Source organism: Amblyraja radiata, chromosome 31 (assembly GCF_010909765.2).
Source record: "Amblyraja radiata isolate CabotCenter1 chromosome 31, sAmbRad1.1.pri, whole genome shotgun sequence".
In the NCBI taxonomy this organism is placed as follows: domain Eukaryota; kingdom Metazoa; phylum Chordata; class Chondrichthyes; order Rajiformes; family Rajidae; genus Amblyraja; species Amblyraja radiata.
The window spans coordinates 14,018,216-14,044,649 of NC_045986.1; the positions used below are offsets into that span (position 1 = coordinate 14,018,216).

Here is a 26,434-nt window from a genome sequence, read left to right on the forward strand (position 1 = left end):
AAAACCTCTGAAGTGAGTTGATGAGGTTTTTACATTATCTGTGACTCCATCTGTGTGGACAATGCTGCCACTGTTCCTGGTCACGCACACAACATTTGCGGAGCAGCGTTCTGACAGATGGGAATGTGAAACTCCATGGCCTTCAGATTGGTATCAAACTGGCATGTAAATATTCCCCGAAGTCAGAACTTCATCCTAATGAGAAGCCCCCCCCCCCGCTCTGATCCAGCTGAGCTCCAAGACTCGACACATTGATCCCAGCGGCTGGACGGGGCCGGCTGTGCGGCAGAGGTCACCACTAACACATTCGCTTCTCCCGATGTGGCCTCCTTTACATCGGCGAAAACCAAACAATAGACAATAGGTGCAGGAATAGGCCAGTCGGCCCTTCGAGCCAGCACCGCCATTCAATGTGATCATGGCTGATCATCCACAATCAGTACCCCGTTCCTGCCTTCTCCCCATATCCCCTGACTCTGCTATCTTTAAGAGCCCTATCAAGCTCTCGAAAGTATCCAGAGAACCGGCCTCCACCGCCCACTGAGGCAGAGAATTCCACAGACTCACAACTATCTTTCTGAAAAAGTGTTTCCTCATCTCCGTTCTAAATGGTATTCTCCTTGTTCTTAAACTGTAACCCTTGGTTCTGGACTCCCCCAGCATCTCGTACATGTTTCTTGCCTCTAGTGTGTCCAAACCCTTAATAATCTTCTATCTTTCAATAACATCCCATATCATCCATCTAAATTCCAGACTATACAAGCCCAGCCGCTCCATTCTCTCAGCATATGACAGAATGGCCTGGACCTTGTAGGGGAAAACCATTTACTGGAAACTCATCTGGATTAACCGTATAAATACTTTGGCGGCAAGAGCAAGTGAGAGACACGTGGAATGCAAATGCTCGAATCCTGAGCGAAAGACTCAACGAGTCAAGCAGCAAAAAGCGACCATTCTGCCAAACACCAGTACTCTTGTCTGCCAAGGCCTGCTGGTTCTCTCGATTGCTAACCATTTTAACTTGTTTTCCCTTTCCCGCACTGACCTTTCTGTCCTGGGCCATAGATACATAGATAATAGGTGCAGGAGTAGGCCATTCGGCCCTTAGAGCAAGCACCGCCATTCAATGTGATCATGGCTGACCATTCATAATTAGTACCCTGTTCCTGCCTTCTCCCCATATCCCTTGATTCCACTAGCCCGAAGAGCGCTATCTAACTCTCTTTTGAATGCAACCAGTGAATTGGCCTCCACTGCCGCCTGAGGCAGAGAATTCCACAAATTCACAACTCTCTGGGTGAAAAAGTTTTTCCTCGTCTCAGTTCTAAATGGCCTACCCCTCATTCATCATTCCAGCACCGTTCATCCCAGTTTCATTGGGATTTTTTAAAAGCAAGTTTTAAATTTTATCTCTTGTTGGATAAGTTGGTTGCTTGTAAATACTGCAATACAGATGAAGTCACTGCAACTCCTCCTGTTAGCTCATCACACTCTTGTGCCTGACCAGCTTAAAATGAAGGGACAAACAGGACATACAAGATACCAGGTACACAAAATTGCTGGAGCAACTCAGCGGGTGCAGCAGCATCTATGGAGCGAAGGAAATAGGTGACGTTTCGGGCTGAAACTACACAAAATGTGTAGTTCGATCATCCAGCATCTGCAGTTCCTTCTTGAACATACAAGATACCAGGTTGTCTTGCACAAGCGCCACCCTCTGTGTGAAAAAGTTGCCCTTTAAAATCTTTCCCCTCTCATCTTAAACCTATACCCTCTAGACGTGGACCCCTCTACCCTGGGGAATAGAGTGGGGGCAATTCACATTCTCTATGCCCCTCATAACTTTACAGACCTCCATTTGGTCACCCTCATCTTCCTATGCTCCAGAGAAGAAAGACCGAGCCTATCCAGACTCTCCTTGCAAGACAGACTTTTGGACAAAAGGACACAATAGTGCCGGAGTAACTCAGGGGGTCCCAGGCAGCATCACGAGACGTTACACTATAGAGACGCAGTGTGGAAACTGACCCTTCGGCCCACCAAATCTGCGCCGACCAGTGATAACCCTGGCATACACTAGCACTATCCTGCATACTAGGGGCAATTTACAATTAACAGAAGCCGACTACTTGTTGATAAGCAGAGCTAAGCAGTGGGAGCTCATCATTGATTTCTTGGGTCCATGATTCCTGAACCGTTTCTTGAAACGATCGGGCACTTCTGCACAGCTGTGTCATGGAGTGCAGGCTGTGGATGTTTTGAGCCTACAGTATCTGTGTGTGTGCGTGTGTGTATGTGCATCAGTCACGTTCTCCCGAGCATGGATCCCCTCCTCCCCAAGTCCTCATGAATCATGGCTTATTAAATCGTGCATGTGGCAACTACCCAGATACAAGCTGTTTTTCTGTGCCAGATATGCAAGTTTGCATAAAGGGTGTAAAAAAAAAAAACACTGTAGCCCATCAGACAGATCGACGGCAAGTCAGACTGAAGTTGTTCGTTAGGCAACCTGCTAACAGAGTATCTTGAAGCATGCTTGTTACAGCAGAATCTCCACATCGATCATTCCGAAATAAAGCAATTGCTATCTTGCAGCGCAATGAGGCTGCTGGACATCTAACAGCAGCAAATATATTTATCCATAAACCAGGGCTCAGTCCTCCTGGGTTGTTGAAGCATGTCTTTGTTTTCATCAGTCAATCCTCCCCATCTCTCTTAACTAATGGGCAATGTTGATAGCATTTGAGAAACAGATTTAGCACCGTAAATACCTTACCCTCTGTAAAATCTTCCTCCTGTCTGCACTTACCTAAGGACCTTATTAAATTGACATGATGTGCAAAATTCGTATGGCACAAAAATAAATTTAACCCTTTTGGGACATTATGCTTCCATTTCAGTGAAGTAGTTGTCAGCCATTCTCCTCAATTAATTAAAATATATTCATCTTCTGTTCCTGAATTGGAATCACATTCTTTTGGACAAATTCTGTTTCATGAAAACGGCGTGAAAGAATTTTGGGGGATTCATATAAAGCCAGCATGAGGAGGGTCTTGACCCGAAACGTCACCCATTCCTTCTCCCCAGAGATGCTGCCCGTCCCGCTGAGTTACTCCAGCATTTTGTGTCTTATCTTCCTTTACCATGTCATAAGAGGGCATCCTTTCGTGAGAAATTCCTTTATGCATTTCTAATGTAGTAGTAATGGACATTACTCTAATGTAGTAAGAAGAGCGTTTGCCGATAGCATTGGATAAAATAAATCAGATGTCCACGTTCAGGTGACTGCATTGGCCCATGGTGAAGGGGTAAGGCTGGTGAAACCTTGCATGTCTGCGACTCTCCTGCCTCTGTTCAGAAGCTGCTCATTAGGGAGTCATGCTGCCTCGTTGGTGACATGCCTCATCATAAAAATGTGAGCGTCTCTTCATATCCCCGCAGACTGCACCCAGATTCCTTATCATCAGCGCTCAGTACAGCCAGCGCATACTTCCCCTCCTTAATAACCAATTAGCACTGGCAGGAGAAAAAAAATGCAATGGCAACGGAGTTCTTTGAATCAATCTCGTCCATTTCTTTGAATGGAAAACTCATATCCTGACTAATTACTCCCTAAACCCATCATCGTATGTATCCTAAAGTAGATCACGGAACAGGCCAAGGTAGACACAGAATGCTGGAGTAACTCAGCGGGTGAGGCAGCATCTATGGAGAGAAGGAATTGGCGAACCTTCGGGTCGAGAACCTTAGGGGGCTGTCCCACTGTACGAGCGAATTCACGAGTTCTCCCGAGTTTCCCCAGATTCGAACCCGGAGAATTACAGTAATAGCCGCTCGTAGATACTCGGGGCTCTCGTGGACATTTTTCAACATGTTGAAAAATCATCACGAGTCTTCCCGAGCTTACCGCGTTTCCCGAGTACCTGCCGTTAGCGTTACGAGCCGCTAAGAGACGTCTCTGAGCTCCGACGTACCCACTAGGTACATTCTACATGCTTACCACGAGTTTGATTTTTTTTTTAACTCGGGAGAGCTCTTGAATTAGCTCATACAGTGGGACAGCCCCTTTAGGGTCTCGACCCGAAACGTTGCCAATTCCTTCTCTCCATAGATGCAGTCTCACCCGCTGAGTTACTCCAGCATTTTGTGTCTACCTTCGATTTAAACCAGCATCTGCAGTTCTCTAGTAAACAACATGGACAGGCCCTTCCCTCCACAGTATCTACACTGAACAGGAGGCCAAGTTAAAATAATCTCCTCTGTTTGTACGCAATCCATATCCGTGCGTATCTATATGTCGATGTAAAAGCCTCTTAAATGTCACTATCTGGTGTCTATCTGGTAGATCAGCTGTAAAACATCCTGGAGCATATGCCTATGTGAAAGAAAGTGCTCGGTACTGGTAAGGTATTTCTCAGCTCCTGGACAAATGGCTAAGATACAGTTAATCTTTCAAGGTGACCACACACTGTCGAATAGGGTGTCATCAGAAGAATGGCCACTTGTGCCCATAAGCCATAGGAGCAGAATTAGGCCATTCAGCCCATCGAGTCTGCTCCACCATTCGATCATGGCTGATCTATAATTCCCTCTCAACCCCATTATCCCGTCTTCGCCCCGTTACCTTCGACACCCTTGCTAATCAAGAACCTATCATTCACTGCTTTAAAAATAGCAAACGGCCTGGCCTCCACAGCCGTCATTGGCTACAAATTACTCATATTCACCACCCTCTGGCTAAAGAAATTCCTCCTCATCTCCATTCTAAAGCTATGTCCTTTAATTCTGAGGCTGTGCTCTCTAGTCCTGGACTCTCCCGCTGATGGAAACATCCTCTCCGCAAGGTGAAAGGGAGGATGTTGTACGGCCTAGAACGACCATCAAACCAACATCCTCCCTCCCTTCAGTAGAGGAGGCAAGCGATAGAGAAGGACACTTATTAGAAGCGAAGAGGTTGTTTTTTTTACGCCCTGGTGCTTGGCTGTGTGCTTTGTGTGTCTGGGATCGGTCTGTCCTACACTCGTGTCTGTCTTATGTTATCGAGTGCTGCATTCAAGGCGCTGCAAACTACGGGACTAGTTCACGGAGCGAAGAATATTCAACTTTCTACTTTGCAAATCTTGCAGCGGGCGTACAGTCTGAGCACGGACAGCAGCGCCTGCTTGGAGCCGAGCTGAATGATTTCTCTCTGCACCATTTCCCTGCGAGGTGGAGGCGCCTGCTGCCATTCTGCCATTCTCCAGACATGCCGCACAGTCGGGACCCTGCAGTGGGGGGAGTGGGTGGGGTGGGATGAGAGGAAGTGAGCACAGCAGCTTGCCATGACAATTCCTTTCAAAACCCTCTCATTGCTGCCTGCTAATATTGGCCAGGGAAGCATTAGATCCAGCAAAGCCTTGTATCATTCCTCAAAAGATTCATTCAGATAGACACAATGCGTAGGAAAGAACTGCAGATGCTGGTTTACACTGAAGATAGACACAAAGTGCTGGAGTAACTCAGCGGGTCAGGCAGCGTCTCTGGAGACAAGGAATAGATGACCTTTCTGGTCGAGACCTTTTTTCAGACTGAGTTATTAAACATGTCTGGGACACGTTATAATATGCCTCAATGGTAAATGATGAACTGTGGGCCAGGGTACACCTTTTTAAATGAACCTGTTGAGTTTTATCATAGCTCTTTCCTCAGGGATAATTTGAAATCGCATGTGACAAATCGATCGATACTGAGGAATTGTGCTGTCCAGTACTAGCCTAGCCAGGACTTGGTTACACATTTAACAAGCCTCCGTCTTGCTGTTTTAATTCAATCCAGATTCAAGCCAGAGTTACTCCAGCGCTTTGTGTCTATCTTCGGTGTAAACCAGCATTTGCAGTTCCTTCCTACACAAGTTTAATAACCACCTGAGATGTCACTGTAATATTAGGGGACATTCTCCAGTCTCTTATCCCTTTTTGCCAAGCCAATGCTATAATGTTTTATTTTAAGCTTGCTGTTAAAGTCATGGAGTGATACAGTGTGGAAACAGGCCCTTCGGCCCAACTTGCCCACACCGTCCAACATGTCCCAGCTACACTATTCCCACCTGCCCGCGTTTAGTCCATATCCTTCCAAACCTGTCCTGTCCCTGTACCTGTCTTAACTGTTTTTTAAATGTTGTGATAGTCCCTGCCTCAACTACCTCCTCTGGCAGCTTGTTCCATACACCCACAACCCTTGGTGTGTAAAAGTTACCCCTATAAAATCTTACCTTCACCTCAATCCTATCTCCTCTCGTTCACAATTCTTGTTATTGATATTAGAGAAATTTGAGCATGGAAGCAGGCCCTTCGGCCCAACTCATCCATGCAACCAAGGTGCCCTATCTAAACCAGTCCCATTTAACCATGTTTGACCCATATCCCTCTAAACCATTCCTATCCAGTGTATTTTAAATGCTGTTATAGTATCTGTCTCAACTGCATCCTCTGGCAGCTCATTCCATATACCCACCACACTCTGAGTAAAAATGTTGCCTCTTAGGTTCATGTTAAATCTTACCCGTCTTACCTTAAATGTCTGACTTCTAGTTCTTGATTCCCCTACCCTGGGAAAGACACCCTATCTATTCCCCTCATGATTTTTGACCCCTCTATAAAATCACCCCTCAGCCTCCTGTGCTCCAAGGAATAAAGTCCGAGCCTGCTCAACCTTTCTCTACAGCTCAAGCCCGCAGGCCCTGGCATCATCCTGTTAAATCTGCTCTGTCCTCTTTCCTTCTTAATGACATCCATCTTATAGCAGGGTGACCAAATCAGAACACACTATTCCAAAAATGGCTTCACCGACGTCTCGTACAACTGCAGCATAGGCTCTAATAGACATCGTTGACCAGCTTTGTGAATGCGCTTTTAAAGGGCCTGTTTACACGTTGTGTGACTCTGACTCTAATCAAGGCCCGGATATTCCCATTTTCCCACCCCCAAACACCCAGAGGACAATCTACCGAAATTATAGACGTTTTTTAATTTGTTGAGATCTTAATGTAACAGGAGTTATTATCACCTCAGTAGCAGTACAATTAATGCAAGTGATATTATCTTTCTGCAAATGCTGTACCAGCTTTACAAATTTAGCTCCTGTCCCAGCAAGGGATATTTTTGTATATTGCTACTTTAATATGGTTTGACTGTATTAAACATCCCCCACCAGGAACATGGAAACAAAATTAAAACAGGAATGTCCGTATTTGTTGTCCTCAGGTTACTTTGGAGTTGGAGGGCCATAAAGCTGAATTCAAACACTGCCAGGATGCAGGCTGAAGCTCTCCCCCCCCCCCCCACCACCACCACACTCTCTCTCTCTCTCTCTCTCTCTCTCTTTCTCTCCCCCCCCCCTCTCCCTCTCATCTTTCTTCATCTCTATGTATGCTGTCTATTTATCTTATCCATCTCTCTTTCTCTGCATTTCTCTATTGATCTCTCTCTCTATCTATCAATCTCTCTCTATTTATTACCTAACTATCTATTTATCTATCTGTCTGTCTGTCTCTGTCTGTCTGTCCGTCCGTCCATCAGTCTATCTATCTATCTATCTATCTATCTATCTATCTATCTATCTATCTATCTATCTATCTATCTATCTATCTATCTATCTATCTATTTGTCTCTATCGCTCTCCCACCATTTTCCCACACTTCGTCCCCTCTCTCTCTCGGTCTCCCCCCCCCCCCCCCCCCTTTTCCTTTTCATTTCCCTTCCCTCTCCCTTTTTCCTCCTGCCCCCCCCCCCCCACCCCCCCTCTCCTTCCCTCCCCATGTCCCTCTCTCTATCTCTCTCTCTCCCCCTCGCCCCCTCCCTCCCTCTCCATGTCCCCACAGATTAAACCAGACCTGTGGCATCTCCAGAATTTCTCTTTAGATTTCAGTTTTGCCCATTCTTCCGTCAATGCTGACAAATCCAATTGTATTTCCTGGAGAGGCAACAACTCTCTAAATCTCTGGAAACCCAAACAAGCAAATTACAAAGAGAGAGGTGTAGGAAGGAGGCTTCCAAAAGAGAGTGAGGCTTCCAAAACGACATGGGCCATCTCCCAAGGCTGGGGCAAGCATCTTGGACCAGAGATCCTGCAACTCTTGAGCAGAGGGGGTGTCCCTGTCCCGGTTTGGAGACTTGGATGGGTGACCTAATGGCTGTGTGGGTTTGATTGTTTGGGTCATTTTGTTAGCCAAGCCACTGCAAGGGGAAATGCATGTGTTTAAACCTTAATGTCCTGCCTGATCTCTTCAAACAGACCTTTACAATCTAAGTCCATGCGTGAACGTAGTGTGTGATTTTGGGTCCAAATGCATTGTGAAGAATAACCAAGCTGTGTGTGAGTGTCAGCAGAGCTGCCAGAGCGTGTACGAGCCTGTCTGCGGCAGCGACGAGCACATCTACGGCAACGAGTGTGAATTGGAAGCCATGGCTTGCATCCTGAAAAAGCACATCACCATCAAGCACAAGGGTCCTTGCGGTAAGCCAAACCATTATTCCTGGTGACTCTGCCAAATGAACGCTTTGATTTTGTTTCCCTGCCCGACCGTTACATTTTGTAATAATGGGTGGAATTGTGTTCTTGAAAATCACTCTTGTTTAAACCCCAAGGTCATTATATTGTGACTGTGAAGCGCAGGTATCTGGGTTTGCTGATAGTTTCAGGAGAGTCACATTTGTAAGGCCAGTGGGTGTCCAGTAACTAGATCCGATCCTGCTTCAATCCTGCAATAGACTGGTCCGAGCACTCGATCAGAGATCACCGGGCGGCACAGTGGTGCAGCGGGTAAAGTTGCTGCCTTACAGCGCCAGAGACCCCGGGTTCGATCCCGACTACCGGCGCTTGTCTGTACGGAGTTTGTACGTTCTCCCTGTGACCTGCGTGGGTTTTCATCGAGATCTTCGGTTTCCTCCCACACTCCAAAGATGTATGCTATACATTTGTTGGTTAAATGGCATGGTATAATTGTAAATTGTCCCGTGTGTCTGTAGGATAGTGTTAGTCTGCAGGGATTGCAGGTCGGTGTGGACTCGGTGGGCCGAAGGGCCTGTTTCCGCGCTGTACCTCGAAACTAAACTAAACCTGAATGATACAATAGGTAGGTCCTAGCACAAGATCAGAGGCCAGCAGTGTGTGTGGCACATGTTATTGTCACATGTGCAGAAATACAGTGAAGAGCTTATTCCGCATGCAGTACAGTCAGATCGTTCTACACATGACTACGCCAGATCCTTCTCTGGAACAACACAAAGAGAATCGCCACATCTCGGCGCCATCTTGCAACTTCCAATTCTCTGAAAAATCTGATCTTGTCCCAAGGAGTTATGTCATTTCTTATTTTCTCAATTTAAACCCTGGCGTCTTGGCAGCACTGGATTAATGAAGTAGGGGTCAGGTGGAAGTTAGAAAACAAACTTAACTATCCAAATTAATGAGCCTTTAATGGCTTGATTTATTTCAATGTTTTCTTGCCTCTGAAGTTTACTGCATTTTCCTTAATTAAAGATGCCTAATGATTTTGATTTTTATAAGCTACTTAATTCAATTTTAATGGTTTTGCAATGACCAAATACATTTAAGAACAGCTTTGACGGGATTTAGAACCACTCTTGGATTTCTTCCATCGGAGGTGAGTTGGAGGGGAGGGGAGGGGAGGAGGGGACAAGCCTTCACTACCTGGGGTCAGTTGTCACTTGGGGAGCCTTTGTCCCAGGTCAGTGTGGGCAGAGTCCAAGGAGGTAGGTGCAACATCACTTGGCCCAAAGTATGGATTGTCAATCTAACCCTACCAGTGTTGTCGTACAGATCCCAGCGGTAATATCTCTCGTCTCCCGTTCTTCCGTACAGATTTACGGCAATAATCTTACTGATCCGTATGCTAAAAAATAATTTCATTGGACCTTGGTGCACGTGATAATAACGAACCATTGAACCATTGAGATTGAAGTGGTAATGTTTAGTTTAGTTTAGAGATCTTTGCCTCCTGTTCTCCCATACAGATTCCTGTAGTAATAGTACTCTGCCTCCAGTTTGTTCAATAATATAAGCATCACCAGAAGGCTTCTCTTCCCCATGACTCCTCGCCCTTCCTCTGCAACTCATTCCCCGATTCCATTTCAAAGGATGGATTCAACTCCTCTCGATGTTTCATCACTTTAAGGTAAACCGTCGTCAATGCGACGTTGAGATGCAGCTTAGGGCTCGGTGGACAAGGAGCAGCTTTAGGGCTGCACAATGGCACAGCGGTAGAGTAGCTGCCTAACAGCACCAGAGACCCAGGTTCGATCCTGACTACTGGTGCTGTCTGTATGGAGGTTGTAACCTTGGGCTGTGGGAGGAAACTGGAGCACCCAGAAGCAGCCCACGCGGTTCACAGGGGGAGAGAACATGCAAACTCCACACAGACAGCACCCGAGATCAGGGTCAAACCCGGGTCTTTGGCACTGTGAGGCAGCAGCTCCACCTGCTGCACCACTGTGCCGCCCGAATGAAAACGAAAAAGAAACGTTTTGATTCCCCTAGTGTTGTTAGCTTCTGAACGTTTTGGAATAGTCGGGGGAGACGTTGGCAACTCTACATTAGTCTCCTTTTGTCTTTGTCTGTCCCCATTATATAGGAGCAAAGAGGTCCTTCTGCAGTTGTACAGGGCCCAAGTGAAACCACACCGGGAGTATTGTGTGCAGTTTTGGTCCCCTAATTTGAGAAAGGACATTCTTGCTATTGAGGGAGTGCAGCGTAGGTTTACAAGGTTAATTCCCGGGATGGCGGGACTGTCATATGCTGAGAGAAAGGAGCAGCTGGGCTTGTACACTCTGGAATTTAGAAGGATGGGAGGGAATCTCATTGAAACATATAAGATTGTTAAGGGCTTGGACACGCTAGAGGCAGGAAACATGTTCCCGATGTTGGGGGAGTCAAGAACCAGGAGACACAATTTAAGAATGAAGAGTAAGCCATTGAGAACGGAGATTAGGAAACACTTTTTCAAGATTCAAGTGAGTTTATTGTCATGTGTCCCTGATAGGACAATGAAATTCTTGCTTTGCTTCAGCACAACAGAACATAGTAGGCATGACTACAAAACAGATCAGTGTGTCCATATATCATTATATATATATATACACGCATGAATAAATAAACTGATGAAGTGCAAATAACAGATAATGGGCTATTAATGTTCAGAGTTTTGTCCGAGCCAGGTTTAATAGCCTGATGGCTGTGGGGAAGTAGTTATTCCTGAGCCTGGTCGTTGCAGTCTTCAGGCTCCTGTACTTTCTACCTGAAGGTAGCAGGGAGATGAGTGTGTGGCCAGGATGGTGTGGGTCCTTGATGATATTGCCAGCCTTTTTGAGGCAGCGACTTCGATAGATCCCCTCGATGGAAGGAAGGTCAGAACCGATGATGGACTGGGCAGTGTTTACTACCTTTTGAAGTCTTCCTCTCCATGGCGCTCAAGTTGCCAAACCAAGCCACGATGCAACCGGTCAGCATGCTCTCTACTGTGCACCTGTAGAGGTTAGAGAGAGTCCTCCTTGACAAACCGACTCACAGAGAGTGGTGAGTCTGTGGAATTCTCTGCCTCAGAGGGTGGTGGAGGCAGGTTCTCTGGATGCTTTCAAGAGAGAGCTAGATAGGGCTCTTAAAGATAGCGGAGTCAGGGGATATGGGGAGAAGGCAGGAACGGGGTACTGATTGGGGATGATCAGCCATGATCACATTGAATGGCGGTGCTGGCTCGAAGGGCCAAATGGCCTACTCCTGCACCTATTGTCTATTGTCTATTGTCATTCCGTTAAAAAAAATGGATCTGTCTTCCACACTTTTGCTGCATTCCTTCTGCACTTCTGAAGCATGAAAGGCTTCTCGAGGAGACGCTGAATGGTTTTGGATTAACAGCATGGGCTTTGCAGCCCAGATGGTCTCGGACTGAAACACAGGAGCACCGGCTGACACTCAAGGTCGCCCGTGTTAGTGAGAGCAAGTGGCGGGGAGCGAGGGACTGGCTCCGACAGCTGGAATATCCAGAAGGAATAGATGCTGGCAGCCTTGCCCATTTGAAGCACGGCGTCACCAGGTTGAAGGGCGATGCTTTGTGATGGCAAGGTCATTCGGCACTCTTTGTGTGACGTGGGCAGCAGCCCACAAGTAGGCAAGTTACATGTAGAAGGTTGTGCTGGGTTGGCAATGTTACTCCGCATCCCATCTGTGGCCACTTGGCAAATTGCAGGCAACATATGACACATACAGTGCCCTCCATAATGTTTGGGACAAAGACCCATCATTTATTCATTTGCCTCCATACTCCACAATTTGAGATTTGTAATAGAAAAAATCACATATGGTTAAAGTGCACATTGTCAGATTTTAATGAAGGCCATTTTTATATATTTTGGTTTCCCAATGTAGAAATTACAGCTGTGTTTATACATAGTCCCCCCATTTCAGGGCACCATAATGTTTGGGAAACATGGTTTCATAGGTGTTTGTAATTGCTCAGGTGTGTTTAAATGCCTCCTTAATGCAGGTATAAGAGAGCTCTCAGCACCTAGTCATTCCATCAGTCTTTTCAGCACCGTTGGAATTTTTATTGCTGTTTATCAACATGAGGACCAAAGTTTTGCCAATGAAAGTCAAATAAGCCATTATGAGACAGAATCAAGAATCAAGAATAAAACTGTTAGAGACATCAGCCAAACCTTGGGTTTACCAAATCAACTGTTTGGAACATCATTAAGTTAGGGTTAGTATCCATGTAAAATTGTCCCTTGTGTGTAGGATAGTGTTAATGTGCGGGGATTGGTGGGCCCAAAGGCCTGTTTCCATTCTGTATCTCTAAAGTAAACAAAACTGAACTTGGTAGATGTCCAAATGTGCATAATATTGCAGTCAATCAAGTGCCATTGAATGTTGGGAAAGTATAGAGTTGATTAGAAGTAATTTAAAGATCAAGCATGGTCATTTGAACTAGAGTTACAGTACATCGAAATTCCTTCTCATAGAGGGTGGTGAATCTCTGGAATTCCCTGCCCCCAGAAATTACATAGACCAGCTAATTAGAGGTGTGTAGGAAGGAACTGCAGATGCTGGTTTACACCAAAGGTAGACACAAAATGCTGGAGTAACTCAGCGGGGCAGGCAGCATCTCTGAAGAGAAGGAATGGGTGACGTTTCGGGTCGAGACCCTTCTTCAGACTTGTACTTGACGTGGTGGTAGATGACATTTTGAGAGATCAGGGTTTATGGGCTGTTGACATCTGGCATAGTTGAGGCCAGGAGTAGATCAGCCAGGATCAGATTGAATGGCCGAGTAGATGTTTAAGTGAGTGTTATGTTCAGCCCAGATGGCAAGACTCTTAACGGCATTGCTATAGAGATGGATCATGGTGTCCAAGTCCACAGTTTCCCTGAAAGTAGCAACACAAGTAGATCGAGTGATGAAGAAGATCTGTGGCATTCTTGTCTTCATCGGTCGGGGCATTGAGTATAAGAGTCAGGACGTTATGTCACAGCTTTGGTAGGGTCGCATTGGGAGTTTTGTGTGCTTGGAATATGGAACTTGGATGCAATATGGATGCAGAAGAGGTTTATCGGAATGCAGATTGGACAAATGTAAACAAGTTGGACAAACTTGGATTGTTATCTCTGGAGCATCGGTGTTTGAGGAAAGACCTGATAGAAGTATATAAAATTATGAGGTATATAGATAAACATCAGAAATATTTTCCTAGGATGGGAATATCAAAGATTAGAGGCTTTAAAGTCACAGGGGGGGGGTGAGTTTGAAAGAGATGGAACGTTCAAGTTGTGAGGAGTGACGGACTAGGGCTTAGGTTTTTTTTCTTGGCACAGCGGAGGCTGGGGGGGGGGGGGGGGGGGGGGGGGGAGGAGGGGAAATCTGACACTCCCTGTGGTACAATTAATCTAGGCCACAGAAAAAAGGATTGATTAATGGACGAGCCCATTTTCGGTCCATGATGAATAATTCTCTCATTCCTGTATTGTTTGAAAAATGAGCATTCGGAGAAAAAACAATTTTTAAAACTGAGAGTGTGTGAAGATGACAATGTCATTAATTGTCTGTGGAAAGCATCGACTGCTTGATACACATTTTAGTTCTGAAGTTTCTGATTCCTGACCCCCAGATGCAGTGGGTCCAGTCGTTTTATTGCCATTCTTTGGGCACATGCTTAACCTCGACCACACATTTCCCAATGTCATTGCAGTAAAGAGGCTATTCGGCCCATCAAGGCCGTGCCACCTTACTGAGCAATCTCACTCCTCCTCTAATTTTCCCTGTCATGGATTCTCTCCCCCATTCCCATCAACTCTCCCCCTTCCCTTCCCCCCTCCCAGTTTTCTACCATCCACCTATATGAGAAGCAGGTTGAAGTGAACAGTGTGTAGGAAGAAAACTGCAGATGCTGGTTTAAATTGAAGATGGACACAAAATGCTGGAGTAACTCAGTGGGCCAGGCAGCATCTCTGGAGAGAAGGAATGGGTGACGTTTCGGGCCATTATGATCTGATCTGATAGGATAGCACACAAACAAAACCTATCGTTAGGATGTGGGAGGAAACCGGAGCACCCGGTGGTTCGCAGGGAGAACATGCAAACTCCACACCAGCAGCACCGGCGGTCAGAAATGAGCCCATGTCAGGGGAGCTATGAGGCAGCAGCTCTATTGTGGTTTGTAATGACCTGCACAAAAACTGGAGCGCTAGACGTAAATGACTTGATTCAGTACCAAGGTCTCATACTCTTTAAGAGCACAGATAGCTGAAGGGGGTTGAATATAAGCTCAATGGCTACAATTGCACAGTTTATATCAGTATTTTGGGTGCAGTGAAATGGTTCCATGGAATTGCATAGTTATAACGGAAGCCAATCCCAGCTAACAAGGTCATCAAACACTATTGTTGAGACAAGTTCATATTAACCTGTTCACTGCCAATTTTTTTCCCCACTATTTGCCATAACCCAAGTATACTCCAGGGTGGCAGTGAACAGGTTAATGGTCTAACAGCTTCTGAGGACAGAAATCCCAGACACTCAGAAATAGGGTTGTGAGAATGGCATTCTGAGAACACTAAATAGAATCAGTCTGCAGAAGGTTCCTGACCCGAAACGTCGCCTGTCCAATCTCCGCCCAAGTGCTGCCTGACCCCCTGAGTTCCTCCAGCACTTTGTGTTTTGTTCAAGATTCAAGCATCTGCAGTCTCTTGTATCTCCACAAACATCCTAATTATTGGCTGAGTGATGAAATATGCCGATGTCCACGTTCACTCACAAACTAACCTGTTGATGGTAGAGTTGCTGCCTCACAACATGAGGAACCCGTGTTCGATCCTGACTTTGGGTGCTGTCTATGTAGAGTTGGCACGATCCCCCTGTGACTGCGTGAGTTTCCTCTGGGCGTCCCGGTTTCCTCCCACACCCCAAAGACATGCAGGTTCGTAGGTTAATTGACCTCTGTAATTTGGCCCCTAATGTGGAGGGGAAGTGGGAGAACATAGAACGAGTGTGAACAGGTGATCGATAGTTGGCATGGACTCCATGGACCAAAGGGCCTGATCCCGTGCTGTATCTCGCAACTAAACTACACTAAATTAATCTCAGAGCGGATTACTGATTGTAGATTACATTTTTAACTAGTTTGTGAAGACAGATTCTCATTTAGATTAATGGCTGCAACCATCATAATTCCTGAAGGATGTCCTTCGCATAACAATCCCGTACAACTCTACTAGCTACACCGTTGTATTCATGTGCATATCGAAAGCCATTTCCATTGACTCAAAGCAGGACATTAACCCACTTGCACCATCATGCTAAGGCTTGGGTCTATTACCATCACATGTACCAAGGTACAGTGGAATGCCTTTATAGTGAGCGGCACGGTGGCGCAGCGGTTGAGTTGTTGCCTTACAGCACTTGCAGCGCCGGAGACCCAGGTTCGATCCCGACTACGGGTGCTGTCTTGTGTAGAGTTTGTACGTTCTCCCCGTGACTTGCGTGGGTTTTCTTCCGAGATCTTCGGCTTCCTCCCACACTCCAAAGACGTACAGGTATGTAGGCTAATTGGCTTGGTGTATGTGTAAATTGTCCCTAGTGTGTAGGACAGTGTTAATGTGCAGGGATTGCTGGTCGGCACGGACTTGTTGGGCCGAAGGGACTGAATCCGTGCTGTATCTGTATCTCTAAACTAAAAAAATTAGATAATATATTGTACATAAATACAATCAAGCCATCGAAAAGTACAACATGTGGAGATTTACGTGGGGAATTATAACAGGAAATCAAACAGAAAGATACCAGAGTCAGAATGTAGTACTTAGCATTGTAGCATAGCAGTTCCAGAGAAAAAGTTCAATGTCTACAATGAGGTAGGTTGGAGAATCGGGACTGTGCCCTAAGGACCGTTCAGAAGTCTGATATCAGAGTTTGTGAGTCTGGTGGTACGTTCTTGCAAACATTTGTACCTTCTGCCCAACGGGAGCAGGGAGAAAAAGAAATGCGAAAGGATCTTGATTATATTGACTGCTTTTCTGAGGCAGCGTAAAGTGTAGATGGAGTCATTGGTGGGAAGTTCAGTCTGTGTGATGGACTGGGTTGCATTCACAACTCTGCAATTGCTTGTGGCCTTGGGCAGAGCTGTTCCCAAACCAAGCTGCAAAGAGAGAAAAACAGTGTTACACGTTTAAGGCCAGGTATGGTGTGGATTTGGAGCAAACAGGAGAGGCTGAATGAATGCCTTGTACTGATGGCTATTCAGTTTTGCCCTTGAATATTGAATAGAATAGTGGCCTTCAAGCGAAAATAGATTTGTACTTCAAAGAGAAAACATGCAGGTTTACAGGCAAAAAGCAGTGAAGGGGAATTACGTGGTATGTTTTTTTTTTAAGAGAGGGAAGCACTGGAGTTTTCATTTGAGGATCTGATCAAAGAGGGTAGGTTCTGATAGTTTAGAGGGTCAGGTCCGTGTTGAAGATGGAGAAAGCTTTCCTTCCCCTTCTGAACTACTTGTAGCCTGGACTCATGGCAATACCTTTCCAGCTGCCATGGTTTAAAAGCCCAGGATAAGTGGTCCGACAGCCTTTAAATGCCAACAGGGACATTGGGGAAAGGAGCAAAATCAACCCAGCGGTATGAACGTTGATCTCTCTAATTTCAAGCAACTCCTGCATTCCCTCCCCTCCTCTCTCTCTCCCCCCCCCCCCCCCCTCCCTCGCCCCAGTCATCCCACCAGTTCAACTGTTCACATTCTTGTATCCCTCTTGCAATCACATCTACCCCAGCCAACAATGGGCCATTGTGGGCTCCACCCTCCCTGAGGTCATCTGTTGCCGGCCCTGATCTGTTCTGGTCTTTTCTCGCCTCCGCCTTATATTCCCCACCCTCCCCCCACCCCGCCCGCCTCCACCACTACTTTCGGTCAGAAGAAGGCTTCCGACCTGAAACCTCGCCCATTCCTTTCCTCCAAAGATGCTGCCTGCCCCGCAGAGTCACTCCAGCATTTTGTGCCTATCCTTGAGGAAAATCCATCGCTGGTGCTGATTAGTCACATAGACATACAGCACGGAAACAATAATAATAATAATGGATGGGATTTATATAGCGCCTTTCTAATACACAAGGCGCTTTACATCGCATTATTCATTCACTCCTCAGTCACACTCGGTGGTGGTAAGCTACTTCTGTAGCCACAGCTGCCCTGGGGCAGACTGACGGAAGCGTGGCTGCCAATCTGCGCCTACGGCCCCTCCGACCACCACCAATCACTCACACACATTCACACACATTCACACACAGGCAAAGGTGGGTGAAGTGTCTTGCCCAAGGACACAACGACAGTATGCACTCCAAGCGGGATTCGAACCGGCTACCTTCCGGTTGCCAGCCGAACACTTAGCCCATTGTGCCATCTGTCGTCCCGACAGAGTCCTTTGGGCCACCACGTTCATGCCAATCTTACACTGATCCCAATTGCCCGCATTAGGTCCATATCCTTTTTTTCCAGGGAGGAAATGTCAAAGACCAGAGAGCATACCGTTAAAGTGAGACAAGGAAAGTTTAAAGGAGATTTGCGGGGCAGGTTTTCCTCACAGAGCACGGCGGGGGCCCGGAATACACTGTTGGATGGTGGTGGAGGCAGATACACTAGTGGCGTTTCAGAGGCTGTTAGATAGAAAAATTGATATGCACGGAATGAACAGATATGGATCATAGGTAGACAAAAGTGCTGGAGAAACTCAGCGGGAGCAGCAGCATCTATGGAGTGAAAGAAATAGGCAACGTTTTACTGCACTCGCTGAGTTTCTCCAGCACTTTTGTCTACCTTCAATTTTCCAGCATCTGCAGTTCCTTCTGAAACACAGATATAGATTATATGCAGGCAGCTGAGATTGGTTTCATTTGGCATCATGTTAAGCACAGAAATAGTGAGCCCTCAGCCTGAAGAAGGGTCTCGACCCGAAACGTCACCCATTCCTTCTCTCCAGAGATGCTGCCTGTCCCGCAGTCCTGAGTAACTCCAGCATTTTGTGTCTATCTTTGGTGAGCCGAAGGGCCTGTTTCAGAGCTGTACTGTTCTATGCTCCATCTTTGTTGTTTAGTGTAAAATATTTGTCAGAGAGGCATTCACATTTTTTTCTCTGTCTCTCCCCCCCTCTCTCTCTCCCCCTCTCTCTCCCCCTCTTTCCCCCCTGTCTCCCCTCCCCCCTCTCTCCAATCCCCGGATCCCTCCCCCCCGCTCCAATCCCACCTCCCCGCAACCATCGATCTCTCGCTTAACCCCTCTCTTTCCCCCTCTCTCTCTCCTGCCCCTCCTCCCCCCGCTCCCCCCTCCTCCTCTCCCCCACTCACCCCTCCTCTCTCGCTCCCCTCCCCCGTTCTCTTCGCTTCCCCCCCTTTCCCCCCTCTATCTCCCTCCCCCTGTCTCCCCCCACCCTCTGTCTCCCCCCCTCCCCCCCTCTCTCTCTCCCCCTCCCTCCCCATCTGTTTCTCTCCCTCTGTCTGTCTCACTCTCACCATCTCTCTCATTCCCGGTGTGTTTCTGACTGGCGTTGCTGTGGCAACAAACAGCTCAGCAAGACTTGTGGATCTTGCACAGAAACCTTCCTCTCTTCGATTGGGTTTGTGGATATTTTCATTTTCACTCGCAGCGGGGAGTTATTTTGCCGTCTGAGGCTGGAGATGAATAGATTTTCACTGCCAGCTGTGCACGATGGTGGGTATTTGTTTTACAAAGACCTAATCGGTGTTTAGAGAAGAGAAAGGAAAGTTTGGGAGAAAGAAAGTTGGCGAATAAGGTTCAGGTGACTAGCGGGCCTAGCGATGTGGTGAGAGGGGCAAATTGTAAAGGAGATGTGCAGGGCAAGTGTTTCATACAGAAGGGTGGTTGGGAAGGCAGAAAGGACAGTGGCATATAACAGGTTGTTAGATAGGCACATGGATATGCAAGGAATGGAGTGATGTGGGTCGCATGCAGACAGAGGAGAGTTTAATGTGTCGGAAGGAACTGCAGATGCTGGTTTACACTTAAGATAGACACAAAATGCTGGCATAACTCAGCGGGACAGGCAGCATCTCTTAAGATTGTACGAAATCTTACCTTCATCGCCCACGTAATTAGTTATATCTCAATCCCACGATGAAACTTTCTCACTTCCCCATGGTTTATGCTGACCTGTCAGTGGTTTAAGTTGTTTGGATCTGGTCTCACTCCCCAAAGTTTCTAATCGAAGAGAATCTTTTATTCAGGCACCCTTCAGGAAGTAGTATATCTTTATTGTCATTTTCCTGGGTACTCGCATACCCAGAGGAAACAAAAAAATCTTGCTCAACCAGTGTCCATTCAGTGTGCAGTAAAAAATAAATAGAAATAAAAATACATATATCATGAACAAATTAAACACTCTACTCTCTACTAAACATCAACAGGCGTTCCGATCGGCAGCGGCACGACAGTGGCTCTGCTGCCGTGTGTCCAGGTTGGTGGTTGGTGCGCGATACTTTGGCAGGGGGCAAAGTCCGTTTATCAGTCTTATAGCTTGCGGGAAGAAGCTGAGGAGCATCCTGCTGGTTTTGCAGCTAATGCTCCTGTACCTCTTCCCAGATGGCAGGATGGAGAATATGTGATGCGATGGGTGGTAGGAGTCTTTGATGATGGAGATGGCTCTGCTGATACATCTCTTCCTGTAGATGTCCAGCAGGAAAGGGAGTGGAGCACCAATAATCCTGCTGGCGGTCTTCACAATCCTGTCTAGTTGGTGCCGCTCGTACGCCTTGCAGCTCCCGAACCAGGAAGTGATGCCGTAGGTTAATGTGCTCTCGATTGTCCCTCGTAGGTGTGTAGTGGGGAGACCTGCTTTCCGTAGTCTTCGGAGAGGGTGTAGTCGCTGCTGGGCTCTCTTGACCAGTGCTGTGGTGTTGGTCGTGGACGTCAGGTCATCTGACAGGTGGAGTCCTAGGAACTTCACGCTGCTGACCCTTTGTGATTGCCCCTTTTTTGCCCAATTGATTCCAGTTCAGTTTAGTTTACTGTCACGTGTACCGAGGTGCAGTGGAAAGCTTTTGTTGCTCGCTATTCAGTCAGCAGAAAGACAATGCATGATTACAATTGAGCCATTTACAGTGTACAGCGTGGGTTTTCTCTGAGCTTTCTGGTTTTCTCCCACACACCAAAGACATAAAGACTTGAGGATTAATTGTCTTCACTAACAATTGTAAATTGTCCCTCGTGTATAGGATAGTGCTAGTGTGCGGGGATCGCTGGTCGGCGCGGACTTTGTGGGCCTGTTTCCGCACTGTATCTAAATGAAACGAAAAAAATATAACAAAACAATGAAATTCATACATGCAGCAGCTTAACAAGGCTGTAAATGTAATATACACAAATAACAATAGAATAATACAAACAAAATCAACAATTTAATAACCATAATACTAGGTAACCAGTAGGGCAGGTCTTCACGGTGGTCAGGTGGGGAGCTGATCTGCGTTGATGTGGGGAGTGTCGTGGCATACAGGCCGCACCTTCCCCAATGAAGAACGCCTGTGAACATTAAGATGTGAGCTGGGAATAGTCTGGGCCATGAGCCAATTCCAAGCACAACTGAATAAATTGAGCCTAATTACCGTACAATCAGCCCATGCTGGAAATACTCAGCAGGGCAGGCAGCATCTATGGAGAGGGAAACGGGTAACGTTTTAGGTTCATGGCCTGCCATCATGGGTGATGGCTTACTTTTATGTCACAAGAAGAGTGTAGTGACAGTCTCTACGACATCTCAAGGGTTTAGCCCTCAATAGTTACTTTAATTGATGACCGTGGATCAGAAGGTGATCTATACCGTAATCTATACGTGGATCAGAAGGTAATCTATACCGTAATCTATACGTGGATCAGAAGGTAATCCATACCCATGAGCCCTCCACGAGACATCCAATGCCGTCGAAAGATGAATATTCCTGAAACAGTCTCTTGTTTAATAGTTTCTTTATTGAAGTACAAAGCAGGAAGATAATTCATCAAAGCTTCTTCTTGTATAAGTACGTTTCAATCATACTCATGGCCATGCTCGTGCATGGTCGAAAACTATGTCTCTCCCACGATCTTCATCAAACTAAAACTAAACTCCTTGGGAGTCTGCGCCTGAAACCACTCCCCAGACTACGTATACATCCCTCCCACATAATTGCAGGCAGATAAAAATTAAAGGTAACTGGTTATAATTATAACTTACTGAGTTAAGCTAAATGGCTACTGCAAAGAGTCAAGAGCGTTTAAATGTCATGTGTACCGACAATGGAATAATGAAAATCTTACCTGCAGCAGCTTAATAAGCCTGTAAAAACAATATGCATAGATAGTATATCATAAACAAAAATTCAATAAATTAATAACCACTTTACTCATGCAAATAAAAAACCCAGTGCAGGCCCCCACCAAATTCAATTTCATAGCATTTCAAGCAGAGTGCAGGCCCCCACCAAATTCAATTTCATAGTATTTCAAGCAGAGTGCAGGCCCCCACCAAATTCAACGTCCTTGATCAAAAACAGTCCATCGTAGTTTATAGCTGAAGTTTAGTGTTGTGTAATGTTCAAGAGCCTAATGGTGTGCTGGGAACCTGTTCTTGAAACTGGTAGTCATGGTTTATAGGCCGCTGTACCTTCTTCCCAATGGTCGGAGTGAAGTGAGAGCTTGGCCAGGTTGGTGTGAGTCTTTGATGAATTTGGTTGCTTTTTTGAGGTACTGCCTTCTATAGATCCCTTTGCTGGTGGGGAGGTCAGTACCGGTGATGGACCAGGCAGTGTCTACCAATCTCTGAAATCTCCTTCATTCCTGGGTGTTTGAGTTGCTGAACAAAGCCATGATGCAAGCAATCAATATGCTCTCCACTGTAGATCTGTAGAAGACTAAGAGAGTGTTTGTTGAAGTACCAAATCTCCTCAATCTTAGGAGAAGGAAATATTAATGTTTTAGGTCATGGCCTGCCATTATGGGTGAGGACTTGCATCAAGTCAAGAGAAGAATTAAGAGTGTTAGGAGTAACGGTTTAGTTTAGTTAATTTAGTTCAGAGTTACAGCGCGGAAACAGGCCCACCGGGTTCTCACCGACCAGCGATCCCCGCACATTAACACTATCCTACACCCACTAGGGACAATTTACAATAATCCCGAGCCAATTAACCTACAAACCTGTACGTCTTTGGAATGTGGGAGGAAACTGAAGATCTTGGAGAAAACCCATGCGGTCACAGGGAGAACGTACAAACTCTGTACAAACAACACCCATAGTCAGGGTCAAACCCGGGTCTACTGGCACTGTAAGGCAGCAACTCTACCGCGGTGCCACCGTTCAGTATTGGTGGATATTACTGACCGCTTTTCCTGTCAATTCTTAATTTCCTCTATTGCAAAGGAGGAATTTTAGTCGCTGTATGTCCATTGGAGGAACTGCAGTTACTTGTTGACCAGACTGGGTGGAGACAGCCGATTTGAGTCCGTCAGAATGACCTCAATGAACCATATGGGTTTTTATGACACATGGTTTCATGGTCACCACGACTGTTAATTCCAGATGTAATCAGCAGATGTTGCTGGTCTTGCAGCGGACTTCCGACACTTTCCGTTTTATTCCAGATTTCCGGCAGGTTTTGGCAACGTGCCCTTAACTATTCCCCAACTCTAAGGCATTCAGAACAAATCTGGTTTTGTCTTTAATACGTGTGCGAAGGCAGGCTCCTTCCTCTCCGTTGACCAATTACTTCCCAACACTAACCAACCACCTCACATCCACCACCTGCCCCACTCCTCGTTACACCAACATTGGATGGCAGGGTAGAGAATTCCCTGCAATATTACATATTTTTTTTACCATTTCCTTTTTCCTTGCCTCTTGCTAGGATCAAACACAATTTTTTTAAATCCCATTTGACTGAGCTCACTCCCCAGTGGAAGTCAATCATGAGTTCTACCAGGCTGTGTGTCAAACGTTCCCGTTCATTTTCCCGTTATCCATTGTGCATCCATTTTTTGATGCACATCATCGTTTAATCCTTTTCCGCCTTGGAAAGTTTTGCTCAACTTAGTGATGAAAATAATTTTCAATTTGCAACATTTTCTTTGCAATCCCTTGAGCTTGCGTGCAGCTTTTTACATTTCAATTGGTTTTGAACGGTTTTCAAATACTTCCCCAGCAAACAACAATTTCTCATGGGCGATATCTTGTCGCTATTGCTCATTTTACGAGCGAAATTATTTTCACAAAAATGTGTCTCCTTTCAATTTGTTGCTTTTCCATTCTTGCTGTGAAATTATCTAATCTTTCCATTTGATGTATAATATTCTGTTAATGTGAGTTATGGCAGTTGCGTGCAACCGACGCCAGGATGGGTTATTGGGTTCTTCACAGCTTATTGTGCGTGGAAGGCAGAATGACATCCCATTAAGGTTTTATATTGAATCCAATTTCTACCCATTGTCAAATACTGTTATTAATCTCTCTGCAGTTTTAGTGCAGGGCTGTAGGTGTTATCAATAACACTCCTTAATAAAGCGTCTGAGATGCTATTGAAACAACTATCTCCATAACTCAGGAGACAGGCGATGTTGATAGGAAGCCATTATATTTTAACGGGAGACGACCTTAATTTAAATCTACAAACGGATGTTGCAATTGAGCGAATGTAACCTTGGATCAAGAGTGATTTGCTGAGTTGAAGGGAGTAACGTTATTAAATTTTCACTCCTCTGATATGGGACTGCTTAACACGATGGATTGGTCCCTGGGCCCTGGGTCCAAATGCAGCCGAAAGTGCTGGGATGAATGAACTATTTAGAAACAATGCAACATGAGTGGCACCATTCTGAAACTCTGGCTTGAATCTTGTGGAGGGTCAAAAGGACCAAGGAGAGAAATGTTGAGGAGCGACAATGTTAGTAAGTTGCAGAGCAGATGGAATATGTCCTCTTTTGATTATTTTCTCAAGCCATTGCTATACTTATAGAATGACTTCATTGGTTGTGAAATAAGATTTCACCCAGTTTTGATATTCTATTATAGAGTTATACGGGATGTTGTAGAGGCCACGCCTGGAATACTGGGCACAGTTTAGATTAGTTTTTTAGTTTACATATACAGCGCGGCATCGAAGTCTCTTCGGCACACCAGTCTGTGCCAACCAGCGATCCCCGCACACTAACACTGCACTATCCTATACACACACTAGGGACAATCTGCAATTTTACCAAAGCCAATTAACCCACAGCCTGTGCAATTTTCCATGTGAGAGGGAACTGGAGCACCCAGGGAAACCCCACGCAGCTCACGGGGAGAATGTACAAACTCTGTACAGACAGCAGCCTTAATCAGGATTGAACCCAGGTCTCAGGCGCTGTAAGGCAGCAACTCTACCGCTGCGCCACCGTGCTGCCCCTTATGTTCCTTGTCCTGAGAAAGGATATAATAGCATCAGAGACATCCAAAAGGAGGTTCGCCGGTCTCTATTTCTTGGAGTTTAGGAGAATGATGAATAAATTCATTAAACCGATCCTAAGAGGCTTGACTGGGGTCATTTCTGAGACATTTCTACTAGTGGGAGATCCTCAAATGAGATGATGTAATTTAAAGATGAAGCTTGGTCATTTAAAACTGAGGTACGTAGACAATCTTTCTCACAGAGGGTGGTGAATCTCTGGAATTTTCTGCCCCACAAAGTTGTAAAGACAAGCTTATTATTAGAAGTGCTTGAAGTGGCAGTAGATGATGTTTTGAGAGATCGGGGTTTATGGGCTGTTGAGATCTGGCATAGTTGAGGCCAGGAGTAGATCAGCCAGGATCAAATTGAATGGCAGAGTAGCTGTTTAAGTAAGTGTTATGTTTAGCCCAGATGGCAAGATTCATAACAGCATTGATGTACAGATGGATCTTGGGTTCAAGTCCACAGCTCCCTGAATTTGGCAATGCAATTAGATAGAGTAGTAAACCATGTGTACGGTAGTCTTGCCTTCGTTGATTAAGGCATTTAGTATAAGAGCCAGCTTTATACGACTTTGGTTAGGCCGCATTTGGAGTCATGCGTGCCGTCCTGGTTGCCCCATTACAGGAAGGAAGTGGAGGCTTTGGTGCAGAAGTTGTTTGCCAGAATGTTGCCTAGATTAGATGGTGTTACCAACCAGGCGAGGTTGGACAAACATGGATTGTTTTCTCTGAAACATCGGAGGTTGGGGGGTGACGTATACAAAATTATGAAAGTGGAAACAGGCCCTTCAACCCATTGAGTCCCCAAAGCACATACTGTAATTGTTCTTCACACATTCCCATCCACTAGTTTCTCTCCCACCCTCCATACCTATCCCAATTCTCCAACTCATTCTAGGACTAGGACACTTCACAGTGGCCAATTGGCCATGTTTGGGATGTGGGAAGATACAAGATGAAGTCAGGGGATGCAGTCACAGGGAGGACGCATAAACTCCACACAGATCCCAACACTGGAGGTCAGGACCAAATCCAGGTATAGATTCGATTTCTCCTGGTATGATTGAAATGAGCATTGGACACTTTGATATCGTCATAATAGTCATTGAGTCCTATGGCACAAAAGCAGGCCCTTCGGCCCAACTCGTCCATGCCGACCAAGATGCCCCATCTACACTAGCCCCATTTGCCCACATTTGGCCCCTGTTCCTGTAAACCTTTCCTCTCCATTTCCCCGTCCAAATATCTTTTAAATGCTGTCGTTGTACCTGCCTCAACTACTTTCCCTCACAGCTCGTTCCATACACCCACCTGTGCGAAAAAGGGAAATGACAGTTGCACTAAGATGAATCTTAGCCAGGAGTTCCCGGACAAGTTTCCCGACGGATCAGACTTCTCCGAGAAGTGGTGCATTCATGTTAAAAAAATAAAG

At 45.9% G+C, this 26,434-nt stretch overlaps 1 protein-coding gene across 8 annotated transcripts in view; it reads left to right on the forward strand.

Moving 5' to 3' along the window:
• Positions 1-26,434, forward strand: part of agrn (agrin) — a 481,438-nt gene that overhangs the window by 344,156 nt on the left and 110,848 nt on the right. For all 8 annotated transcript variants that reach the window (XM_033048563.1, XM_033048565.1, XM_033048564.1 and 5 more), the window contains one exon: positions 8,272-8,493. In XM_033048563.1, coding sequence (XP_032904454.1) covers positions 8,272-8,493 — 222 coding nt within the window. The remainder of the gene's footprint in view (positions 1-8,271; positions 8,494-26,434) is intronic.